Consider the following 22,499-nt stretch of genomic DNA (forward strand, 5'->3'; position numbering starts at 1 on the left):
TAGTTACATATTTTCTACCGCCAGACACACTCGCTTCAGACACCACTGATACTTGAATACATTTCTATAAAACACAATCTCTTTTAGGGGTAGTAATATGACACAGACAGGCATCCCGCTGTAGTGTGTTTAGATGCTGTGAAGCCTCAGAAATCGCAGAGTGTGGAGGGTGAGAGTGTTAGAGATGCTGTCAATGATATGATAGGGTGTGGTTATATTTATGATTAGATTTTCAAGGTTTTTATTAACTTAGCTCTGGTTAAGGTGTGGCCCCTCTGCAAAGCATGAATTGCTTTATTTAATATCCATTTGCATCACAGACTAAATGAGGAAATTGCTCTCGACGGTCTGTCGAAATAAGACAGGCCCCTGTTTTGTTAAATCGTGAGAAACTGTAATTGCCCTAAATTGAAATTGGCCAACACGCACACCATCTTGCAAATGCAAAATGATGTTTAACTTAGCACAGTGCTAAACCTTTCATAGAAATTCACTTGTGATAGCAGGAGTTTGTGCCAAAGGAAAGTCTAGTTAATAGTGTGATTTGCCTGCTATGAACAAACACGCATGACCTCATTGAGTTCTGATGGAAATTTTTCGCTATGAATCACTTTATAAATTCCACATTTTTTTTTCTCTCTCTCCCTATCATCTTTGATTTTGCTAACTGATTAAAATGTGTGTCTCTAAGCCACATCAGTGACATAAGTGCGCAGATTTTATTCATTAAAACATCATCAACAAAGGCCGGCGCCGACATAGTCACTGATATTAGAACCTCATTGCTGTTTATGGATTGAGCTGGAACAGCAGAACCGTTTCTAGGGCATTCCGTCTATGATTGTCAAAAATCAAAGAACAACTGAGAAGCTTTTATAGCGGAATAGACGCCATTGGCTCCGAAATTGTTTTTAGCATGTGAGCAGTCGGAACCACACATTGAGCGAGTTACTTCTAACATTGCTCTTCTCTTTTCTCGGTTCCAGATATGGTGCGGAAAAAGAATCCCCCTTTGAGAAGCTTCGGCGGTGAAGAAGAGGAGGGCGAGGCAGTGGCGGCTGAGGCCACGGGCCCAGAGAGCGGGAACGCAGTGAGCCAGGCCTCAGAGCCCGACCGGGCTGTGGGTGAAGAACAGGAGGAACCGTCCTCCCCTGGCCCCATCAAACCAGACAGGCCTGACTTGCATTTCTCAAGCCACAACCTGGCAGCATCTTACTCCAGCCACGAGGGCACCGATACCGAACCGCTGGACTCTACCGCCTCCCCAACGAACTCTGATCCAGATGAGAGAGGAGACTGTGAGGATGACCGGAGTGGTCTAAAACCCAGCACCCGGTCAGGCGGCGTCATCGTACAAGGCTGCACCAGTAATGGAGAGGAGAGGGACGTCACACACAGCCCCCTAGCATTGCTGGGCTCTGACAGCCCTCGTGGTGCGGCTGTCGAAGGCTCTAAAGTTCCTCCTGTTACACTTCATCCACAGAGGCCCATTGGGGGAGCGGAGGATGCCCCTAGCCCTCTGGGAGCTGAGACTGGAGCACCTCCACCCACCTCACCCAAACTACAAGACTTTAAGTGCAACATTTGTGGGTACGGTTATTATGGCAATGACCCCACGGACCTGATCAAACACTTTCGTAAGTACCATTTGGGCCTGCACAACCGGACACGGCAGGACGCAGAGCTGGACAATAAGATTCTGGCACTACACAACATGGTGCAGTTCACAGCTCAAACACAGGCCAAAGATTCAACGCGCCTCCTCGGCCAATCAACTCAGAGCAGCTCTGCGGCGGAAGCAGGGTCACCCAGATCCTCTGTACTTAACGGCACCTACGACGTACAGGTAATCACAAAGCAGAAGAAAGGGGAGAAATGTTGTTTCTCGATACAAGGATACATGTTCATTCAATATTATAATAAAAGTACAGTAGCACATTAATATAGGGACCAATTCTCACTATTAACTAGTTGCTTATTAGCATGCCTATTATTAACATATTGTCTGTTTATTAGTACTTCTTAAACGCACATTCTGCATGACCATATTCTACATCCTTAATCCCACTACGCAAAACCTAAACTTAACAACTACCTCAAAACAAAACAAAAAAACAATTTAGTTAACTAGTTTCTTTCTGAAAATATAAACTGAGCTACTGTTCAAAATTTTGGGATCAGATTTTGTTTTCTGTTTGGCAAGGTGAGTAAAACATTTATGGTAACACTTTAGAATGGGGAACACTTATTCACTTAACTATGACTTTTCCCTCAATAAATTCAAAATTTGCTGCTTATTAATAGTTAGAAAGGTATTTGATAAGTTTAGGTATTGGGTAGAATTAGGGATGTAGAATAAGGCATTAATATGTGCTTAATTACTACTTATAAATAGCTATTATTCTAGTAATATGCACGCTAATAAGCAACTAGTTAAGAGACCCTAAAATAAAAGGTAACCACATTCATAATGTAAATTAAAATGCTGTTCTTTTCAGATTTCTATTCATAAAAAATCTTGAAAGCACAGTTTCCACAAAAATATTAAGCAGCACAAATAAAAGAAATGTTTCTTGAGTACTAAATCAACATATTAGAATGATTTCTGAAGGAGCATGTGACACTGAAGAGTGGAGTAATAGTTGCCAAAAATCCAGATTTGCAATCAAAGGAATAAATTACATTTTAAAACAGAAAAAGTATTATTACAGTTATCCATATTTTAAAATAATAATGTTTTACTTTATTTTTGATAAAGTAAATGTAGCCATGGTAAGCATAAGTGACTTTTCTTTCAAAAACATTAAAAACACTTACCAGTCCCAAACTTTTGAATGGTAGTGTACATGTTATGTGTATTGTATCACCTGTATTGAAATCAGATTAATCTCTCGTCTGCTTTGCCTGTGAAATGATATTTAATGATACATGGACTTGTTTGGAGCGTTCCAAATCAGTGAATTGTGAAGGCTTGTTTTAGTTAAGATTCTGCCTTGGAAGGCAGCTGCCTATGTAGGAAGCAAGTTGGCCTTATAGTTTTGGAGCAGTGCTGTAGTCAGACCCATGGGTCATTAAGGCTTAAAAATGATGCATGCACATGCGGCTGTGAAACTTAAAATTTATGTCACATAAGTAAAACCACTAGATGGATGGCAACCGTACATGATGCATGCAAAGTCATGCACACGAAGAAACTCACACACTGATGAACATTGGCTGCATTAGTTTTGGCTGCTAGTTCAATTTTGACTAGCCCTCATAGAGTCTGTATTTGTTCATGCATGTGTTATAAAATAACGTCATGAATTAGCAATCAAGCTGCTCCATTCAAATTCAAATGCAAGCATCATTTGTCATGTCACCTTGGTGATTTCTGATTTATGAAAACAAACAAACAAAAAAAAGTGAAGGAGATTAGTCTGGATCATGCTGGCACACTGTATTTGGCTTTGTTCTGTGACTTTGGCTGATTTATCGTAGCACTAGCCTCAGTGTATCATGTTTAAATGGACCATTATGAACAGTTGCCTGCTTTGCACATGTGCATGTACTCAATCAAGCAAGCACACAACGCAGCTTAGAGTACCTGATGTTTTTTTTCTTCTAATAACACCGGCCACAATCTTTTTCAATTCAACATCAGCCCGTCTACAAATTGTCGCAATAGCGTATAAAATCTTAGGAAAAAAGTTTGAATAATGGGTCTATTCAGAATTCATTCCTAGTGGAATTTTCCATGCAGTAATATCGACGACTGCGATTTCTCATTTTCCCAATGAAAAAAGGGGGGAAAAAGAGAGTAGGGAAGCTGGTGAGGGGAGCCAGTGAAAACACAGGAGTCGATTTATTTTAAACGATGGGCAATGAACAGATGTCATAGTCATTTATCTGCCTAACTTTCACCACGATTTCACTCTTCACTTCAACAATGTCATGTTTACAATTTAAGCGGCATATTTAAGTTTGGTTCTTGCGAAATGAGCCAGTTTTGGAAGCGTTTAGCTTTAGTCAGTGCAAGGGTGATTTTGCCCGGTTTACCAGCCAGATGTAATGATTTTAATTATTGCTAAATCACGTGTTATTGCGCTCACTTGTGTTTCTTTGGTTAGTAAAAGGAATATTCAAAATGTATTTTTTTTTATTTGTATAATATAATAACACCATTTTTTTTATTTTATATTTAGCATTTATATACGATTATAAATTATCTATTTAATATTATGAACTAACTATTTATTCATATTTATATTGGTTACTTGATTTACAGACTCCAATATGCTTAAATATACATAGCACACATTTTTTGGACAGCATAGTGAGTTTTTATGTATTTAAAAAAATAATAATATATTTTTTACATAAAATTGTATTATTATTCATTTTATTATGTCATTTACTTGATTTATTATAACGTAAGATGTTTAATGATTAACAATAAATAATAACTGCGCATAATTTGATGAACATCGCATTTATTTTGCCAAGTCACCTTAGATGTGATGTTCAGTTGTTACAGAGGATGTTTGTTTTTCTCTTTCTTTTTTGCTCGCTTTTTTTTAACCATAACATAAAAAATATATATATTTCTTAAAAAAAGGTTTATGTAGTCTGTGTCACAAGTGCACTTTTCTTAAATGCAATTCTTCTGACAGGTGATACAGAGCGACCAGCTGAGACTTCAGTTTAGTCCATTTTGTATCTATAATATGCTTGTGTAAGAATTGTAATCAAGCACATATTACATACACTAAGCAGTGAGTGTTTATTTAATCATTGCTTCAACATACAGCTCAGGGGCTGCTCAGGGGAAAGGGCCTGTCTGTGCTGTGACATTCCTTGAGTGTTTTGTCTGGAGCATGACGTTGAATTCCCCACAGTGCTTATGTAGCTCAAGACCTCCCACTCACACTCTCTTTCGGCTCTATAACTGCCGGCTAAATATTCCATATGCTTTCTATAGGCCAGACATCTATAGCATCTTATGTCATAAATCTGCATCTCTGTATTTGAATATACATACAATTAAGAAATATTTTGCTAGTTATGTTTATGTTAGTCTTTTTTTTCTTTCTTTTTAAATCCAGAATTCAATTTCAAAATATAAGAACTTAAGTTACACCTGGATAATAATAATCAGATCCATTTGGTCACAGCATGCATGGTTGCTTTACTCTTTGACTCTTCGACAGGTTTCACATGTTCCCCATCTGCTCACAGAAGGATTTTCTAATTCTCAGTGCTGAGAAGTAATAAGAACATAAAATGTGATTTGCCTTTGTGTGGTGATAACTGCTGGCTTCCTTGTCTTAGAGACTGGGAGGGTTATTGAAAGTCTGTTGTCTGTTTTATTATATCACACTTCTATTTCTCTGTAATTCTCTGTAACTCACGGATGATTGTTCTTTCCCTTTATGTCATTTTCTTTCTTTGTCACCCATTCCTCCCCTGTCTTGACTTCCCTGCTTTCACAGGTAATGTTAGCCGGCACGTTCATCGGAATCGGGAGGAAGACACAGGACTGTCAGGGCAACACCAAGTACTTCCGCTGCAAGTTCTGCAACTTCACCTACATGGGAAGCTCTTCTGTAGATCTAGAACAGCATTTCCTGGCCACCCATCCCAACAAGATGAAAAGTCCACCTCCGTCCAACACCAGCCACGAGGAGAAGTCCTCATCTGAACGGAAGGGGAACTGTGTATCGCGCATTGGGGCAGACGAGCAAGGGAAGTGGGCCGATCGGGTGGCGGTGCGGGCAGAAAATGACTCTGTGGCTGGGTACTCCGTACCAATTAGGGCGTCAGATTCTCCTAGCCACACTGGAGGTGACACCCCTGCCTCCTATTACTGGTGCAAGTATTGCAGTTTTAGTTGTGAAGCTACCAGTGCTTCTAGGCTTCTGGAGCACTATGAGAAGAGACACGGCCAGGCGGCCATCAGGGAGGGAAGTCCAGGGGAAAGGGACAGAAAGGCCCGAGACGGAGACTCCCAATTACAGAAAAAGGAGAAGACTGGAGCAGCGGGTGACCAGGAAACGGTAGTAACAAGTTACAACTGCCAGTTCTGCGACTTCCGCTACTCCATGACTCACGGGCCGGAAGTCATCGTCGTGGCTCCGCTTTTGCATCACTACCAACGGGCTCACAGCATTCACAAGTGCACCATCAAACATTGCCCCTTCTGTCCCCGTGGGCTCTGCACTCCTGAGAAGCACCTGGGGGAGATTTCCTATCCCTTCGCTTGCCGTAAGAGCTCCTGCTCACATTGTGCTCTACTTCTGCTGCAGCTAACAGCCGGAGGGAACACTACGCCATCCCCGCCAGCTCCCCGAGCATCCGTCACCCATCAGTGTGACCAGTGCCCGTTCGCCTCGACTGATATTGACTTGCTTCTCTTGCACTATGACAGCACCCACACCTCGCACACCTTACTGGAAGTCAAACCAGAGGAGGAGGGATCAGGGGATGCAGGGCCAGGGACAGGACGGGACCATCCTGGAGAGTACGCCTGCACTAAGTGCCATTTCTTCACTGAAGTGGAGGAGGACATCTTTCGTCACTACAGGTAAAATCGCATAACAAATCACCTTATTTTTTGAGCATCTTTACTGGATTTATTGCTAACATTTTAAAACTATATGTAATATGTGACTCATTCTGCATCATTTGTGCTACAAACATGAATGATACCTCAAATTCTTTTGCTTGCTGAGGAGAGGTAGACCTCAATTTTGGGAGGGACCTGAACCATATCTAGAGGTCTTAAGGGTGGGATGTGTATTTATTTTTAAAAAAAGTTCTTATTTTGCATTGGATTAACTAATGCATCATTTTAACTCACAATTTTAAACATAATATTGGACCTTTTATAATAAATTAATAAATTATCTAATATTTTGATATTTTAGTTAAATATACTATATTGTAGCAAATGACCATTGGATAGAGCGAACTGTTAAACAGAAAGCTTTGCTTTCACGCTTTTACAATCCAATTCATTTTTGTGTAAATGAAATAAATATTATAAAGGTCCAGTATTTGTTTACATAGTTATTTAAGCTAATTTGTCTTTTTTTTTGCTTTAGCTTAAAATAAAAAAATTATACAAAATACATAGAAACATAAACTACTTACAATAAAAATAAATACAATTAAATACACTTTAAAATGGAAAATATAAAAACGGATTCAAAATATTAATTAAAAGTATAATAGTATCTCAGTGACACTACAATAACACTGATATTATATATATATATATATATATATATATATATATATATTCATATTCATATTCATATTTTTTTTATTGTAGCAAAAGACATAGCATTGGACAGTAAAAGCAGCTGTTGATTATAGCCTGCAAGCTTGTGTTACACATTTGTTTCTGTGTTGGCGGTTTTGCTTTCACCCTGATAGATAACAGGTTTTACTTTTTTTTTTTTTTTTTCCACTTTATTTGAAGTCGAGCAGCACAGCTGAATAAACTGAAAATGCTAAATGTCAGGGAGTAACTTTTCTTACAGCAGTCCCTCATTGGTTTTGATTTAGCTTGTCTTCAGGCCAGGTGCGCATGTAAATTTGTGCACTTCAGTGTTTGTTTGCATGTGTGTGTGAGCCCGTGCATATGTTTGTTAAGTGTGTACATGTGGGAAACTATTATACCTTTCCGTATTCTTTCTTTCACCAGCTGTGTACTATGTACGGCGCGGATGAGTATGGCTCTGCTTTACCTTCACATACGATCTCAATTACTCTCCATTTTCTGCCAGAGTTTACAGGCATGTCTACATGTGCTGGTTTGAATTTATTGATAAAAATGAGTTTACTGCACCACTGAAATCCATATGTCCGCTTGAGTTTGGCACAGTAGAAAGAGAACAGAAAGGCACTTTGCTAAATCTAATAGAAGTGTTGTGTAAATACACCAAACCACCTCAATGCCACATATGTTTGATATTATAGTATATTCTGCCATATTATGTGCAAGAACCTCTTCGGAGCAATTTTACTACTGATGTTTACATGGCAAAATGAACCCATTAACGAAACTTTAATATGGCAGCATCTTGCATATGCATTTATATGTATCTAAAAGTATTTTATGCTTAATAAAATCCACTGAAAAATTCTATAAATATTTATTTATTTATTTAAATTTTATAAGTATTAATTCTGGTACCAATTCCATTTAATGATTATGGCTCCTAAATTATGATAGTGTTTCAGTTCCATAAAAAACTGTCATAGAGAAAAAGTCATAGAGAATGTAACATCAATGTGATGGAGAACAGTAAACTGAATCACATCTGTCTGAATTTTTCTTCCCAATAAATTTAATTTCTTACATATTCTCATAACAATATGACTGTATTCTCAATTTAGTTTTACTTTAATGTGACATTAAAATGCTGCCATGCTAGATTACCTTTAATGATTCTGTTTTATTAAAAATAATCTGAATTTCCTATTGCATTCTTTACTCTAAGCAACCTGTTGCAAGTGATCAGATCATTTTTAGATTTCAAGCAAGCAGAACAGAAAAAAACCTTAAAAATCAAAAAAAAAAAAAAAAAATTAATACTCTAACCAACCTTGCGATTTAGTTGTTTTTTTGGTCACATCTTTTCATCCACATCTGTTAAAGAATGCCGTTATTTTAGAAGTCAGTGGAATTTATTTAAATATTTAAATATTATTTTTATGCAAACCTGTTTTGATTAAGAATAAATGTATCCAATCCATATTTTAGTCTAAATGCATAAAATAACATGCATACATAGTCATAGTACAAAGACTTCGTACATAACTGCACGACAGACATGAAAACGCATGTTTTTCTGCTATTTAAACTTTTTCAGTAATTGCACAGTTTCACATGTTGTTAAATGATCAACGATCTAATCTGCCTTGTTAAAGATCTTGGCAGAGTAATCATTTGTCAAGTTGGCGCTCTTGTCAGGAAACGCTGAATTTTCAGGCCTCATACACCCACCTGTCCCCTAGGGAACATGTGTGAAGGTTTTTATGCGTTTGAGCCTTGAGTGACGTCCATCATGATCCAGCTGCCCGGGGCTGGTTGTTTCAGGTGGACGTGGAGCAGAGTGTTTTCAGCCTGTGCGTGCGGCCTTTCTGAATAAGGCGCTGTTTGTATTCAGAGCCCACAGCCTGGAACCCGGCGAGGAGAGAGCCGAAATCAGACCTGTATGACCTCCCTGGAGAGCTCCTGCTTCTCAGCTCAGACCAAACAGTGTGTGTGTGTGTGTATGTGTGTGTGTGATCGAAAATGTGCATGTCAGATTTAGTTTTTAAACTAGTTTTCCCCTCATATACTACTTTCTCACCAAGCTTACGGGCAGCATGAGAATATTGTATACATTTGAAGTACACTAGATTTTAATGTGTGGCTACTGCATGCATGTTTTCAGCATTGTGTCTTCTGTGTTATTGTATGAACATCTGTGTCATGGTATCCGGTTTCATTGTGTGGAATCGTTCGGTGACCTCTGTGTGTGCATGCGAACGATTGTGTGGTCCGAGGAATCACTGATACATAATATTTCCAGTATACGTCTCTCCTGAATACTTTGCTATAGTGTAGATTTATGAGCAGAATCCTACCCTCTAGTCTCCAAACAGCAACCCACCCACCACGAACGTAAACCTGATATTGATGCCGTAGCCTCCCACACCTCGTGCCCACCCGATCCAGTGCACACTCAATATATCTCGCTGCCCTCCAGTTCGGGAAAGGGAGACCTTTTACGTGCAGGAGCTGAAATGGCAAGAACACTATATTGGATTTTGGACATGCTGGTTGCAAACTTTGTGTCAACTGATTGTGGGAGTCACTTAGAAAGGTGAAGTGTGTAATGTCTGCACATATTTTGATGCATTGCTTTGATAAAAGGTCCCACCCCAAATGTACATTTTTACAAAAGTTACTCACTTCACCTTTACAGAATTAAACATCTGATATAGTGATATTCTGAAGTGAATTTTAGCTGAAAACTGAAATGAAAGTTTTAATTTAAATTTGGGTAATTAAACTTGGTATGCTGTTTAGGTTAGCATGTTCTCAGGTGATTAATTACACCAGTCAAAATAAAGTCTAAAATTGATATTTCAGCCAATCAAATTTGACATATTTCCACCTGGATCATTTTTGGTCACATGGTTGGCATGTTAATGTGTTGTAGCTTGTTTACATGACACTAATTAGACTTAAACCAGAAATGATATATTTTCTCCTGCCATTACAGCATAATATCCATTTTTGAGTGTGGAAGGACACTGATAAATTTGAAATCATTCAATGCATTCATAATCCGTGCGTGAATTTTACTGTGAAAGTGCATTTGTTTATTTCTAAGGAGCAACAGTCCTCTGAATAAGTCTTCACATCTCCTTTTGTTTTAGTTTTTTTTTTAGTAATGAGAGCTCATTGTTTCCTTTTTGAGACCGAATGAGCGGATGAGCTCGCACTTTAACCCCCGCTGTGATTTTTCTCCAAGCAGTTTTTCTGTCACTTTTTCAGGTAAGTAGCAGCCCGCTCTGTACCTATTTTTCCATTTCCTGTGTAATGTCATGGGGACAGTGACGCTAACGCTTCTGCTCTGCTCCGTGTCCTGTAAAATGGTACTATTGAGTGGGTGTGCTGGTGCATAGCTAAAGGGCTTTATTTTCACAAGCGCAAATTACTGCCACTCAGTGCTGTTATTGACATCGATATAGGTTCTCATCCATGTTTTCATGTTTTCAAGTATTTCCCCACTAAATCGATGATGTTGTTTTGATGCTTTGCAAATTGAAACTGGAAAAAAAGTTAATCTATAACCTGTTTGCAACTAAATTGAAAGCATTCAGAAAATGATAGTGTACTTATGCTCATACAGTTTTGAAAGATGACATGATTTTTGCTGACCGTGCAGGGGAATGCTGAGCCCTTATACAGTGATTACTGCACTGCTTCAGTCTGAGAGGGGTGAAAGACAAATTCCTTGCTACTGTTTCTTGTGACTAAGTCAAATGAAGTAGCCTGCTTAATAAAGTTGGGAATCAAGGGAAAAAAGTCAGCAAGAAAAGGCCATGTCTAGGCTGATTTAAATCATTTGAAGTCTTCTCACCATCGCCATGATGTTGTCACCGTCTCTGAAATGCCAGTCTGATGTTACAGGCTCGGTCACTTTTCTTTTTGCGTGTAAAAGTGTTTTTTTTTTTTTTTTTTTTTAACAACAAATGATTCCTCAGATGGTTGCCTTTTTGAATGATCCATTGTATTATAAGTTGCTCATTAGTTACAGTTACATGTTGTCAGAACTATTAACATACCTCCCAGTGTGACGTAATTACACAAAGACAAATGACGCAAGACTGACATATTCCACAAAATCTGACTTGACAGCTTAAATTATAAATAATTATTTTAAGCTTGCCGTTGTAAATCTGGGTAAAGCAAGATCGTTTGAACATTATTATTATCATATAATTTTTTTTCTTCATTTTTAACCCCAAAAAATTCTACAGTTCGTATTAAAAAATTTTTTTTTTGTCTATTGACAACTTTTGAATTTCAGCTTGAATGTACTGATCTAGTCTGCAGTGTTTCAGTGGTGCTACATGTACCTCATTATCAAGCAGATGCAGCTGGGATTAACACTTTATTTTGTTAATGGCCATAATGTGTTTTTCTTAACATCACAGGAAATGTGACAACCTGTCAGCGCTTTAATTAAAACTCATTTTGAGGAAACTGTCATAATTACTGTAGTAATGCACTGTATTTGTGATTGACATTAACAGATGTTTACAGAAATCAGGTATACTTAATTATTTACTTAGTGTTTAAATGAACTTCATTGAGATTATTGTTACATTCACTGTGGTTACAAAAGGGGGATTGTTTTTTGTTAACATTTTCTTTTTTCGTATCTTAACATTAATTTTGAGTAGAAATATTTCCATTAAATCATTCAGCAGACTTACAAACAAAGCAAATATTAGTACTCTTTTTTTTTTTTCTATTTCTAAAATGCAATTATTCAAATGCAAATGTGTTTTAAAATGCAATTTATTATTATATTGTTATTAATATGGCAAAAGTTGAATTATTAGCAGATACATTTTAAATGTCTTTGTCACATGATCATTCAGAACTATTTCTAATATGCTGATTTTGGAAGATATATTTCTTATACATTTTGGTAAAAGTTAATAATTTTGTAAACTGCTTAATATTTTTGTGGTAACCACGATACTTTGTTTTCAGAATTTTTCAAATAGAAGGTTTAAAAGATTAACATTTACTTGTCACATATACAGTATTACTAATGTTAATGTACCAATGTTTGATCTGCTCCTGCCTTCGTGTACCTAAGAGGAACAAATTACAGAACTGCATGCTGGGAAAGTCAGGCAGCAGCAATGATGAAAAGCACTTTCCCACTCTGTCCCTCGTTTGGTGCCTGGAGGGACAAAGATGGCATCTAGCGGTTTTGCTCTCTTTCTTCTTCTCTTGCTTTTTGTTCATCCTGGTTCGATACAGTGTCAGATCATGAGAGGCTGTTTACTGGGCAACAGATCTTGAATTTTATTCTTTGTCTTTTTCACAGTAAGGAAAATCTTACACTAAGATTCAGCTTGAAGGATAGGGCTCTAGTGGGCATTTATGATACAACCAGACACCGCTTTGTTTCCCAAAGACACTTTGTGTCAAACTGGGATGGATAAAAAGTATAAGAAGAAAGAGCAAAATTGCTAGATGCCACATTTATTAGATTTAGTCATTAATGTAGAATTCTGGATTTGTAAAAATTGACATTTTTCAGTTTTGAATATCCTATTTTGTGTGTGACCTGTTGTTTTGTTTATTTTTGAGGGGAAAAAATGTTAGATCTTTTTTTTTTTTTTTGGTCAGGATTGTATGATGAATAGAAAGTTTGAAAGAACAGCGTTTATTTGAAAATATAAATCTTTTGAAACATTATAAATATATTTACCCTCACTGTCTTCGCTGTTTTTGATCAATCTAAGGTATACCTGCAGAAAAAAAAAAAAAAAAAGACTTTCCACAAACTTTTGAACCGGTGGTCATATCATCCTAGATACACAGAATACTTTTAACCCTGTGTCTAAAGTAATTTGTATTTTTATTTTATTGGGCTAGTCTTATTTTTGTATTTAAGGAATATTACAGGAGCACAATGTGCTTTTATGCAGTGGTTCTATAAATAAGAAGTTAATACTAATGAACTTAAATGGCAGATTTTATATAATAATTATAATAATAATTATAAAAAAAGCCAAAGCATCAAGCAGTGCATAACCACTCTGTTTTTCCATTTCCAAATATTATAGTTCTGCTGGACTTAGTAACAGTACTTTTGAAATGCTGCTTAGATTGAGGAACCGTTGTGTAACTATACAACTTCATTTGAATTCCTGATACTTGATGAGCATGTTAGCGTGTTTTTTTAAATTATTTTTGTTATAGTTATTTAATTTACAGATGATCTTGGCAAATGATATTTATAACTTAATTTGCCCTTGAACATTAAACGCAAAGGACTTTTTTTGCTTTTGAAACCTCTCAATCTGTGTAAATACTCCATTGCGGTACAGTTAGCACTTACAGGCAAACCTATCAATGAATGGCCATTGTCCAAGCACGTCTACTGATGCATGTAAAATAAACATAGTTTTTTGGGTGGGGTACTCTCGCCCGTACTTCTTTGACGGTGGTCGATTTCAAACAGGAAGTACAAGCTTATAGAAAATCATTGGTGTTTCTGGAGAGAATGTCACATTCAAGCTTTCCTTTGCGGAGAGTTTGGAGCAGCTCTTTGTTTCCTGTATTTAGAACGGAACAAAGAGGCATTATGCAGACGAAAATAGCTGATTAAACTGTAATTACACAATATTACAGAGATTCTGACCAAGCTCAGGGGGGCAGAGACGTCAGATAAGGAGAAAGTACACACACTCAGGATGTGGATTAGGTTTTTATCTCTCAGATGGCTCTCTAGGGGCCAAATAGCATGGCAGTATATGAAAAGAATGTTTGATCCATGAAGAATGATAAAAATGATGATTGATGATCTCTTATACTTTGTGCAGGAGAGTTCACGGCTGCTGCCGTTGTCGGCATTGTAGTTTCACTGCCACGGACACCACAGCACTGCTGGACCACTTCAACTCCGCCCACTGCCAGGACTCTGTGGATCCAGCCTCTGCTCCGGCCAACGGCTGCCCTGCCCCTTCAACCCTCCGCATCAAAGAGGAGAGCAAAGGTGATCTGAAACTCTATAGCCTGGTGCCTCTAGAGGCCAGCAGAGCCGAGCCGCTTCCCGGCTCAGAGGGTGTAAAGAGTGAGGCCCAGGATGAGAAGGAAAAAGGCTGGGTTGAAGCACTTGGCCCTGTGACTGGTGGTGCAGTCAGAGGTGGGGAGCAACATGTGCAGAGCCTGGTGTGGGTACCCAAAGAACGTGCAGGAGAGATCCTTAGAGGAAGCCCAGCCCCATTCCCCCAGGCCACACTGGGTCTGCTGAACGCTGTGGCAGCTGGGGTAAAAGACCAGCAGCAGCAGAAGGGGGCGACCATGCTTAGAGACTCATCGGGACTGATCTTCAACCTTAGTGCAGATGCTAAAGGCTACCTGTCAGGGACGCCGACGAGCGGTGTGGAGAAAGCTGGGCAGCAGTACCCAACTTCTACCGAGGGCAAGAGTGCCAAGGAAGAGTCGCAGTCTCTCTTACGGGTAAGTCATGGTCTATTTCTGTCCACTCTGTCTGGAATTTTTTTTTCTAAATCTTCTTAGAAATGTATGAATATCCTTTCCAGTTATTAAGCCACGTGACCGAGCTGAACAATAAGGATTTAATGTCTGCTGGCATAGTCATTTTTTTATTTTTTTTTACTTGCTCTGCTAATATTTACACTTGCCTCACTACACAAACTAACAAACAATTACGTACATTATTACATGTCAAATTTTTTTTAAATAAAATATTACAATAATAATTAGAATTGAATATACAATTTATGTAATCATATAATGTAATTATTATAATTAATAATTACTTAATATTAATAATAATAATAATAAATGATGGCGAATGTTGTTATTATTTTACATACTATTTTATTTAAATATAAACTATTTAAAATATAATAACAATAATAATAATAATAATTATTATTATTATTATTATTATTGCACAACTAGTTGTTTTTTTGAATGTAAAATATAAATATATATATTTAATATTCAAATGTTTTATTAAAGCAAAATGTGTGTGTGTGTGTGTGTGTGTGTGTGTATATATATATATATATATATATATATATATATATATATATATATATATATATATATATATATATATATATAGCAGATTAAATAACAATGGCAAATAACTTAATGAATATACGTACATGATCAACGATTGTGAGACCAAGACGTGTCACTCGTATTGGTTTGAATGGGGAAAAATGCAACACTCAATATGGCCGCTTTGCAACCTCAGAATGCTTACTGTTGCTATAGCTACAGTAAGCTTTCTGAGGTCTGCGCCTAGGACTGTGCATGCACACTGGCTGGTCTAGCATGAAAAATAAGCTTTTTTTTAATGCTATTTGAGCAAAATAAACAAGATCTGTGATAGTGCTGTGCAATTAATCTCGTTCATAATCGCAGATTAATCACATTAGATTTCGAAAGTGATATCGTCTAGCATGTCAGTGAACTCCGACTCTTTGTAGTAAATGACGCTCAATCTGAAAGCAGGAGATGGTGATTTACTACTTATCACAGGACCGTCTTTACTGACGAGATGCCCATCACAATCGAATGTGATTTTATTGCACAGCCCTAATCTGTCATTCAATCGTTTTCAGATTTCATTGGTGATTTCAAATATGACATTTTATCGAAAGCTTGGTAAACAGTTTTAGAGAATTTGATGTTTCCCCATTCCAAGAGATTTGAGCTGCACTTGCATGCGTTTTAAGACGCTAAGTGACATGACTCACTTTAAAGGGAGTTTGGTAACACTGACCAGTTCTAAAATTCTCTTGCGTTGCCATCCTTGCTTTGAGCCCTGACCTGAGAACATCTTCCAGGGTTTCTCTTAAGATGGAGAAGCAGTGTCCATGACAGTGAAGAGCTATCAATTACTTCTGCGTGACTATCATACTGAGCGGCAAGCTGGGGTGTGTGTGTGTGTGAGTGCGCGTGCATGTCTGTGTGTGTAATCACCCTTACTTGGGTTTTAATGAAGTCAGCATGTGCAGAGACCCTCTGCAGCTCAAAAGCCTGGCCGAACTAATTGAGGTAGTTTCCCAAAGAGCTGCAGACACAATAACAGAGTCATTGTGGACCTTAATGCTAGGAGACAAACAAAAAACTGGAAAATATACTTTTTGGGTCATGGACTAAACACTCAAATCCAATTTATAGATATAATGGGGAGTACAAGAGTGTTTAAACAAACAAGGTAACAAGACCTCTACCCTCTACCCATGATCCTGGATTCATGAATAACAAATGTCAACTGGCGTTGTGTCCTTTATCCTCAGAATTCAGATTGCACTGCACACCTCAGTGATGGATGTTATGACCGATACAGGCCTTGTGAGGAAGCAGTGCACTGCCTAATCTGGCCTGGTGGATTATTTCAGTTAAATACTCACATAAGAGCTCTTGTTACTTCTCTTTCGTCACTATATTGATACCACTTAAAAACTCTAGTAAGGTGTTTGTCCTGAGTTTGTTTGCGTTTTGTCGTCTTCTTTTCTTGTGATGAATTTGAAAAATTATTTTAGTCTGATTGTGCAGACTTTATTTGAACTTTATAAATAATTTCACCATTAGAAATTCTCTCTGTAAAATACTTTTTTGGCTATTTATTTATTTTAAGTTTTTGAAGCATTTAAAAAAATCTAATTGTTTTCAAGATTGAGTGAAATCATTGCAATATCTTATTGCAATAATTTTTAAATCTATTTTTGAAACTCTTTATCTTTATTTATTAATTTTGTTTTTACATTTATACTTCAGCCTTAAAGTTTAAAAAGTTGAAAATCCACTCTTGATTTACATTGACATTTCAGTATTCAGTGATCGTAATGTTTAGTTCCAATGCAAGTACTCAGTTTGCATGAAGAATTTTAATTGCCCTTCTACACATTTAACCCTTTATGACAAATGCTAAGTATCATGACACTGTCAAAGTCACTGGCTCTGTGACATTTAATTCACAAATGATTCCAAATGTTTACATATTCTTTCTGCAGCCTTTCAAGCATCAATATTGCATTCAGAAAATTCAAATCTGGTTAAAAATTCCTGTCAATTTCCATCTGCATCAGTTTCAGAAGTGAAATGCTTGTTGGTTACAGTAAACATAACACAATAATCTGTACGTAACGACTGTCTTATATCTATAACAATGTATTTGTGCTTGTGCCACCTGGCTTCCCATATGCCACAGTCTCTGTCAGGCACGTCAATGGGATAACATGGTGAATCTGACACACTGGCTTCGCCTGCAAAGAAACATGTGTTAGGAGTGTATTAAAATCAGGACATATATTGTCTTTAGTGTCACTATGATATGAGTAGCAACATGGATTTCTTCATGCAGTTGTTAAAGGTGAGCAGGCGAAAAATGACAGGCAGAGACTGCTTAAAGACGCACAGCTAGTAAAAACAAGAGATCTACAAAGGCTTTTTTATGTAATGTATTCACTGTCTGACATTTGGAGCAGAATTGGGCTGCGGTTACATGTCTTTCTCCAAAGCCAAGGTCGTGCGATGGTGTGGATTCAACAGCTTGGCAATGTGTTCTGTATATTTATGTGTATGTTAAAGCTCCACGTTCCTCTTTGATCTTCACGTTGGCTGACAGCGAGAAGAAGGAGTGGCTCTCCCGCAATTTTCTGACATAATTTCCGCTCACTAGCCTCCTTGTCTGCCTACATACTAAGTGGAGCTCTGAGTAACAAGAGGCCCTTGCTGGGAATTGTTCCTTCCTGTGCATCTCCCGTCCAAAAGGCATCACTGATGCAACGCTTTGGCCCAAAAAAGAAAAGGAAGGGGAATGGGGTTTGCGAGCCGTACGTCCTCCTTGGATGTTTCTGGAAAACGGTTGGCAGGAGAAGAGACCCGGGCGTGGTACGCTCGGTGGTTAAGTCATTAGGCTAGGCGTGTCAGTGAGTGTATGAAAACGTCGGGGTGGAGGTGGAAGCCTTGCTTTAGCCCTCAGGAAATGTTGAATCAGAACATTTTTTTGGGACTTCTAGGGCTTAATGGGACTCAGAAGGGATCTGAAGTCCGTCACAATATTTTTTGAGTTACCATGACTTGGCGTGTGAGTCATCTATCGTATTATGAAACCCGGCTCAGCCAGGGAGGGGTTCCTTACCAAAGAACCCGAAGAACCCAGTCTGGAGCCAAGGCTCACACAGACCTGTTTCAGCACTCGGTCTCGGAGAGGAGATTGATAACTCTGACGGAGACGTGGTGATGAAGGGGTGTGGCTTGGGAGCTGCCTTTTTTTTTTGAAGAAACCGGAGAACTGCTTGTTTCTTTCATGCTCTTCTTGGTTTTTGTTGCAATTTTGATAATTTAATATCTATTTAGTGACATGAACATCATCTGTCGTCTTGTGTGGGGGAAAAAAATCTGAAGAAAAAAATATATTTTGATGTCTGGGCTTAACAATAACACATAACAATGAAACATTTTTGATTCATCATTATCATCTTTTTGTTGTTGTCTTCCCACCGCCACAAATTAGATCAAAAGTTAAAAGTTCAAATTATATTCCATACAGTTGCTTTTAATTTCTAGCCTTTGGCCAACATATATTAGTTGTTTGCATCAATTTAAAAAAGTTGTACAATATTATTAAAGAATCTGCATCGCCTACGATAACATCTTCTTCCAGTCTACCACTTAATGACTAAGTTACCACAACTTTGTAAAAGTAGATAGAATCGGATAAAGTTGGAATTCAGTTTTTTAAAGCCGCAGTTTTGAGGTTATTTTATGTAACGCATGTACTTTTGACTTGGCTTTTAACATGCCAAACAAAACGAGCCTTTAAATCAGAATGAAAATGAAAGATGTTTTTTAATATATTTTTTACTTTATTACAGTTTTGTGTCCAAATCTGATAGTTATTGATTTAATCTACGCTGGGCTAACCTTAAGAATATTTGACATTAATGTTTAAACATAATTTTCCCTCAAAATACTTCATTGAGCAATAATGGTAAGGAATCTGGATGCCAGCTTTTCTTGTGGAGCAGAATTTTGTATCATTTTTGTCCATTGTGAGACATAGAAACCATTGTATTTAATGCATATCAAAGCACTGTTCAATTCTAAATATTAACACTATATCTAATCTTTATGCATCTGTACATTAATGTTAAGAAAGGTCATTGTATTTTAAGCAGTCTCTAGTACTCTCCTTTTTTCTGATGTCTAACTTTGTGATAAAACAGCATGCCTCCCTATTTCTAAAATGCCTGTTTGCCCTTGACTCTGAATTCCAGCTTCCTCTAGTCTTGCCGCATACCCATAGAGAGGCGTTCTCCCCCTGTGGCAGCATTCGGCCTGCTGGCCCGTTACCGGCGTCGCCTCATGTCAGAGCTCATTACTCCTGGTCCAATGTTCTTCTGTATGCTACCCAGAATCTGCCTGCTGGCGCCTTCTCTAGCCTGTCCAGCGATCAGCAATTAACCCCCTCCCTCACCCCGGTGCATTGTGGCTACACCCTGACCCACAATCATTGTTTAGGGTTGTGTTCAAAAGGGACGCTTTTTTTTGCAGCTGACCTCTTGCCAGTTGCAGGTCACGTTAATTGCCCCAGATTGATATCCCGCTGTGCTTGGTGCTGGCATTGGTCAACCCCTGGAGCAAACAAATATGTTTTTTCATTTGTGAAGACTAATCATGCGGTTATCATTTTATGTTGCCTCTTTTTGCCCTTCAGTATCTCTAAATATAGTCATATTGTTATTACCTAATTAAGCCTCCAGCCACAACCCTGAGGATTATACTGAACTTTGCTCTCAGTGGGCTGTACTTAGACTTTACAGACTTCATCCTCTATCATTATAGCACTGAATAGCATTGGATGCTAGTGTTGCATGAAGATCTATAGAATAGAATAGTGTTTGATGTGATTTGCATTGGTCTAGCCTTCATTACCTTTTGTTTTATTTGAATATTTTTAGATTTTGTTTTAAAACCTTAGGAGTCAAAAAATGTATCACTGATTTTAATTGGTAGCTGTTTTACTACTGCCTTAGATTATTTATTATATATTTTTAATTATTAAAAAGAAGATAAAAATAATTTATAGAGTTTTTACACACACATTTATGTAGTCTAAGCTATATTATATACTGTACAAATGAAGTGATAACCCAAGTCTTAAAACTCTGTGTCATATTATGCGAGAGAAAGCCTGTATGTGAAACCAAACGTTTGGCTTTCGGCTGTTTTTTTTGTTTTTTTTTCACCCATTTCCTTTTGTTTCTCTTCATGTGTGGTCACCTTCCCTGGAACTGTTTCCATCCCAGATTCCTATTTAGATGTGAGTCTGACCGCGTTTGATCCCAATCTGACACCAAGACTGACTGTGGATTCCAGTGTCCAGTGCCGCCTGGCCCACATCAAAGAGACAGGAGCTCCTTTTTGTTCCTTAACGAATACAATCTGCCGTTTAATTTGTGTGGAGTGTCGGATTAATCGGGTCTTTGAGGAAGGTGACATTCACAGTTTTCTCCCTTCCTTTCCCCATTTTTTTCACATGCTTTTCCCTACCTCTAGTTACCTTCTGATTAGCTTTACTTTACAACCTAATGAAGAGACGGCTTACCTATTAGTCTGCTGAATCCAGGTGCCAGGCTTTGGGATTTAGGAAACGTCTCTGGTTCAGAAATACATTCGAAGACTCTCATCCGGTTGCGATTCAAGAGCAAAGGATAAGGGGGAGGAGCCAGAGGCCTCTAAACAAACGCACAAACACAAAACAGCTGCGCTTGGCAGCAAACAAATGTGTGATTACCTTGTGGAATGCAGCATGCACATCAGGCAGGTGATGCGCGGAAGTGCACAATGACATGAAATCCAACAGCTGCTGTAAAACCCAAGGGCCAGACATCCCCTTCATTAAGCAGGGTTTACCAAACCTGTTCTGTGAAGTTGTTGGCGTGTTTGAGGAGCTGTTGTGTGGTTAAATGTGGGATATTATAAATGAATGGCTGTTTTGGTGTATCCATGAAATGGAGTTGCAGAAATTGGAGGGGTTGGTGGCACAGGTGAGGAGGGTGAGATGCTTTGTACCGTTCTGTAGACAGATGGTTTCTCCCCAGGGAGCCTCCCTCCCTCACCTTTCTCCGCTGTTTCTGCACTGTAAGGCTTCTCTCTGGGTATCGTGCTGACGCGGCAGCCCCTTCAATGTGAAGAAGTGTCGCCCAATCTGCCCGTCTCAGCCCCTCAGGTTTTCAACACTCCAGGTGAGAACAGCCAAGCAACCGGTGTCATTTTCTCCTGCTGATCCCCAAAATACCAATTCATTTCTCTCAGTCAGGTTTCCCTGCACCTGCACATAACCGAAGGAACTAGCAATTCATTTCGCCTAGCACATTGTGTCCACATGTCCCTGAATGCACGATTACCTTCTGAGAATCAAAGAGCGATTACATTTTAGGAGCAGTATGCTTTGATTACAACAAGCATGTTCTTCATTAAGGATCTATTAGATTCTGTTTTACATATTTATGTTGCACATGGATATTTTTTGCATATCTAGATAAAAGGCTTGTTTGGATACTGTACACAGGACAACATTCTTGTTTCTATAAGATGGTTCTTAATACGAGAACAGAAGGGGAAGGTTTTTTTTTCAACTTAAATATTTTTTGGAGTATTAAGGTGTTTCATAAATTATGCGGTAAAACTAGACAAAGTGTGATCATATTTACATTAAGCAGGACTTTATTTAATATTTTATCGTTAGATTTTTAGATTTACTAGAAAGGAATAAGTATGTTACCTGGAGTGTAAGTGTAACATTGGTTTAAAAATTTATTTTATTAACATTTATTTAAAATATTTAAAAGTAATTACTTTAGCTATCAGTAATAATGTGTTTGCTGCAAATTAAAAAAAAAACTATTACCTACATTATTATTATTTGAATTGTTTCCAGTACTGGGAATCTACAATGTTTGTATTGATCCACTTGTCTGTGTTGTGAATCTTTATGCCAGTAGGTGGCGACAAGAGTCTGTCTGTGAGTGAGTCATTGAATCATCCAGTCTATTAAGGGATTCAGTCTGTTCAATCATTCAAAACTGTTGTTCAAAAACATTGATTTGACCATTGTGGTTCCAAAACAATTGGCATCAATGTGTACAATTTACTCACTATAGTTAATCACATGTAATCACCTTTTTTTTTTTTTTTTTTGCGAAGAGCGAAGATA

At 37.9% G+C, this 22,499-nt stretch overlaps 1 protein-coding gene across 2 annotated transcripts in view; it reads left to right on the forward strand.

The window, feature by feature from the left end:
- Positions 1–22,499, forward strand: part of trps1 (trichorhinophalangeal syndrome I) — a 108,052-nt gene that overhangs the window by 26,897 nt on the left and 58,656 nt on the right. For both annotated transcript variants that reach the window (XM_059556239.1, XM_059556240.1), the window contains exons 3-5: positions 987–1,846; positions 5,472–6,562; positions 14,113–14,752. In XM_059556239.1, coding sequence (XP_059412222.1) covers positions 987–1,846; positions 5,472–6,562; positions 14,113–14,752 — 2,591 coding nt within the window. The remainder of the gene's footprint in view (positions 1–986; positions 1,847–5,471; positions 6,563–14,112; positions 14,753–22,499) is intronic.

This window comes from Carassius carassius, chromosome 8 (assembly GCF_963082965.1).
Source record: "Carassius carassius chromosome 8, fCarCar2.1, whole genome shotgun sequence".
In the NCBI taxonomy this organism is placed as follows: domain Eukaryota; kingdom Metazoa; phylum Chordata; class Actinopteri; order Cypriniformes; family Cyprinidae; genus Carassius; species Carassius carassius.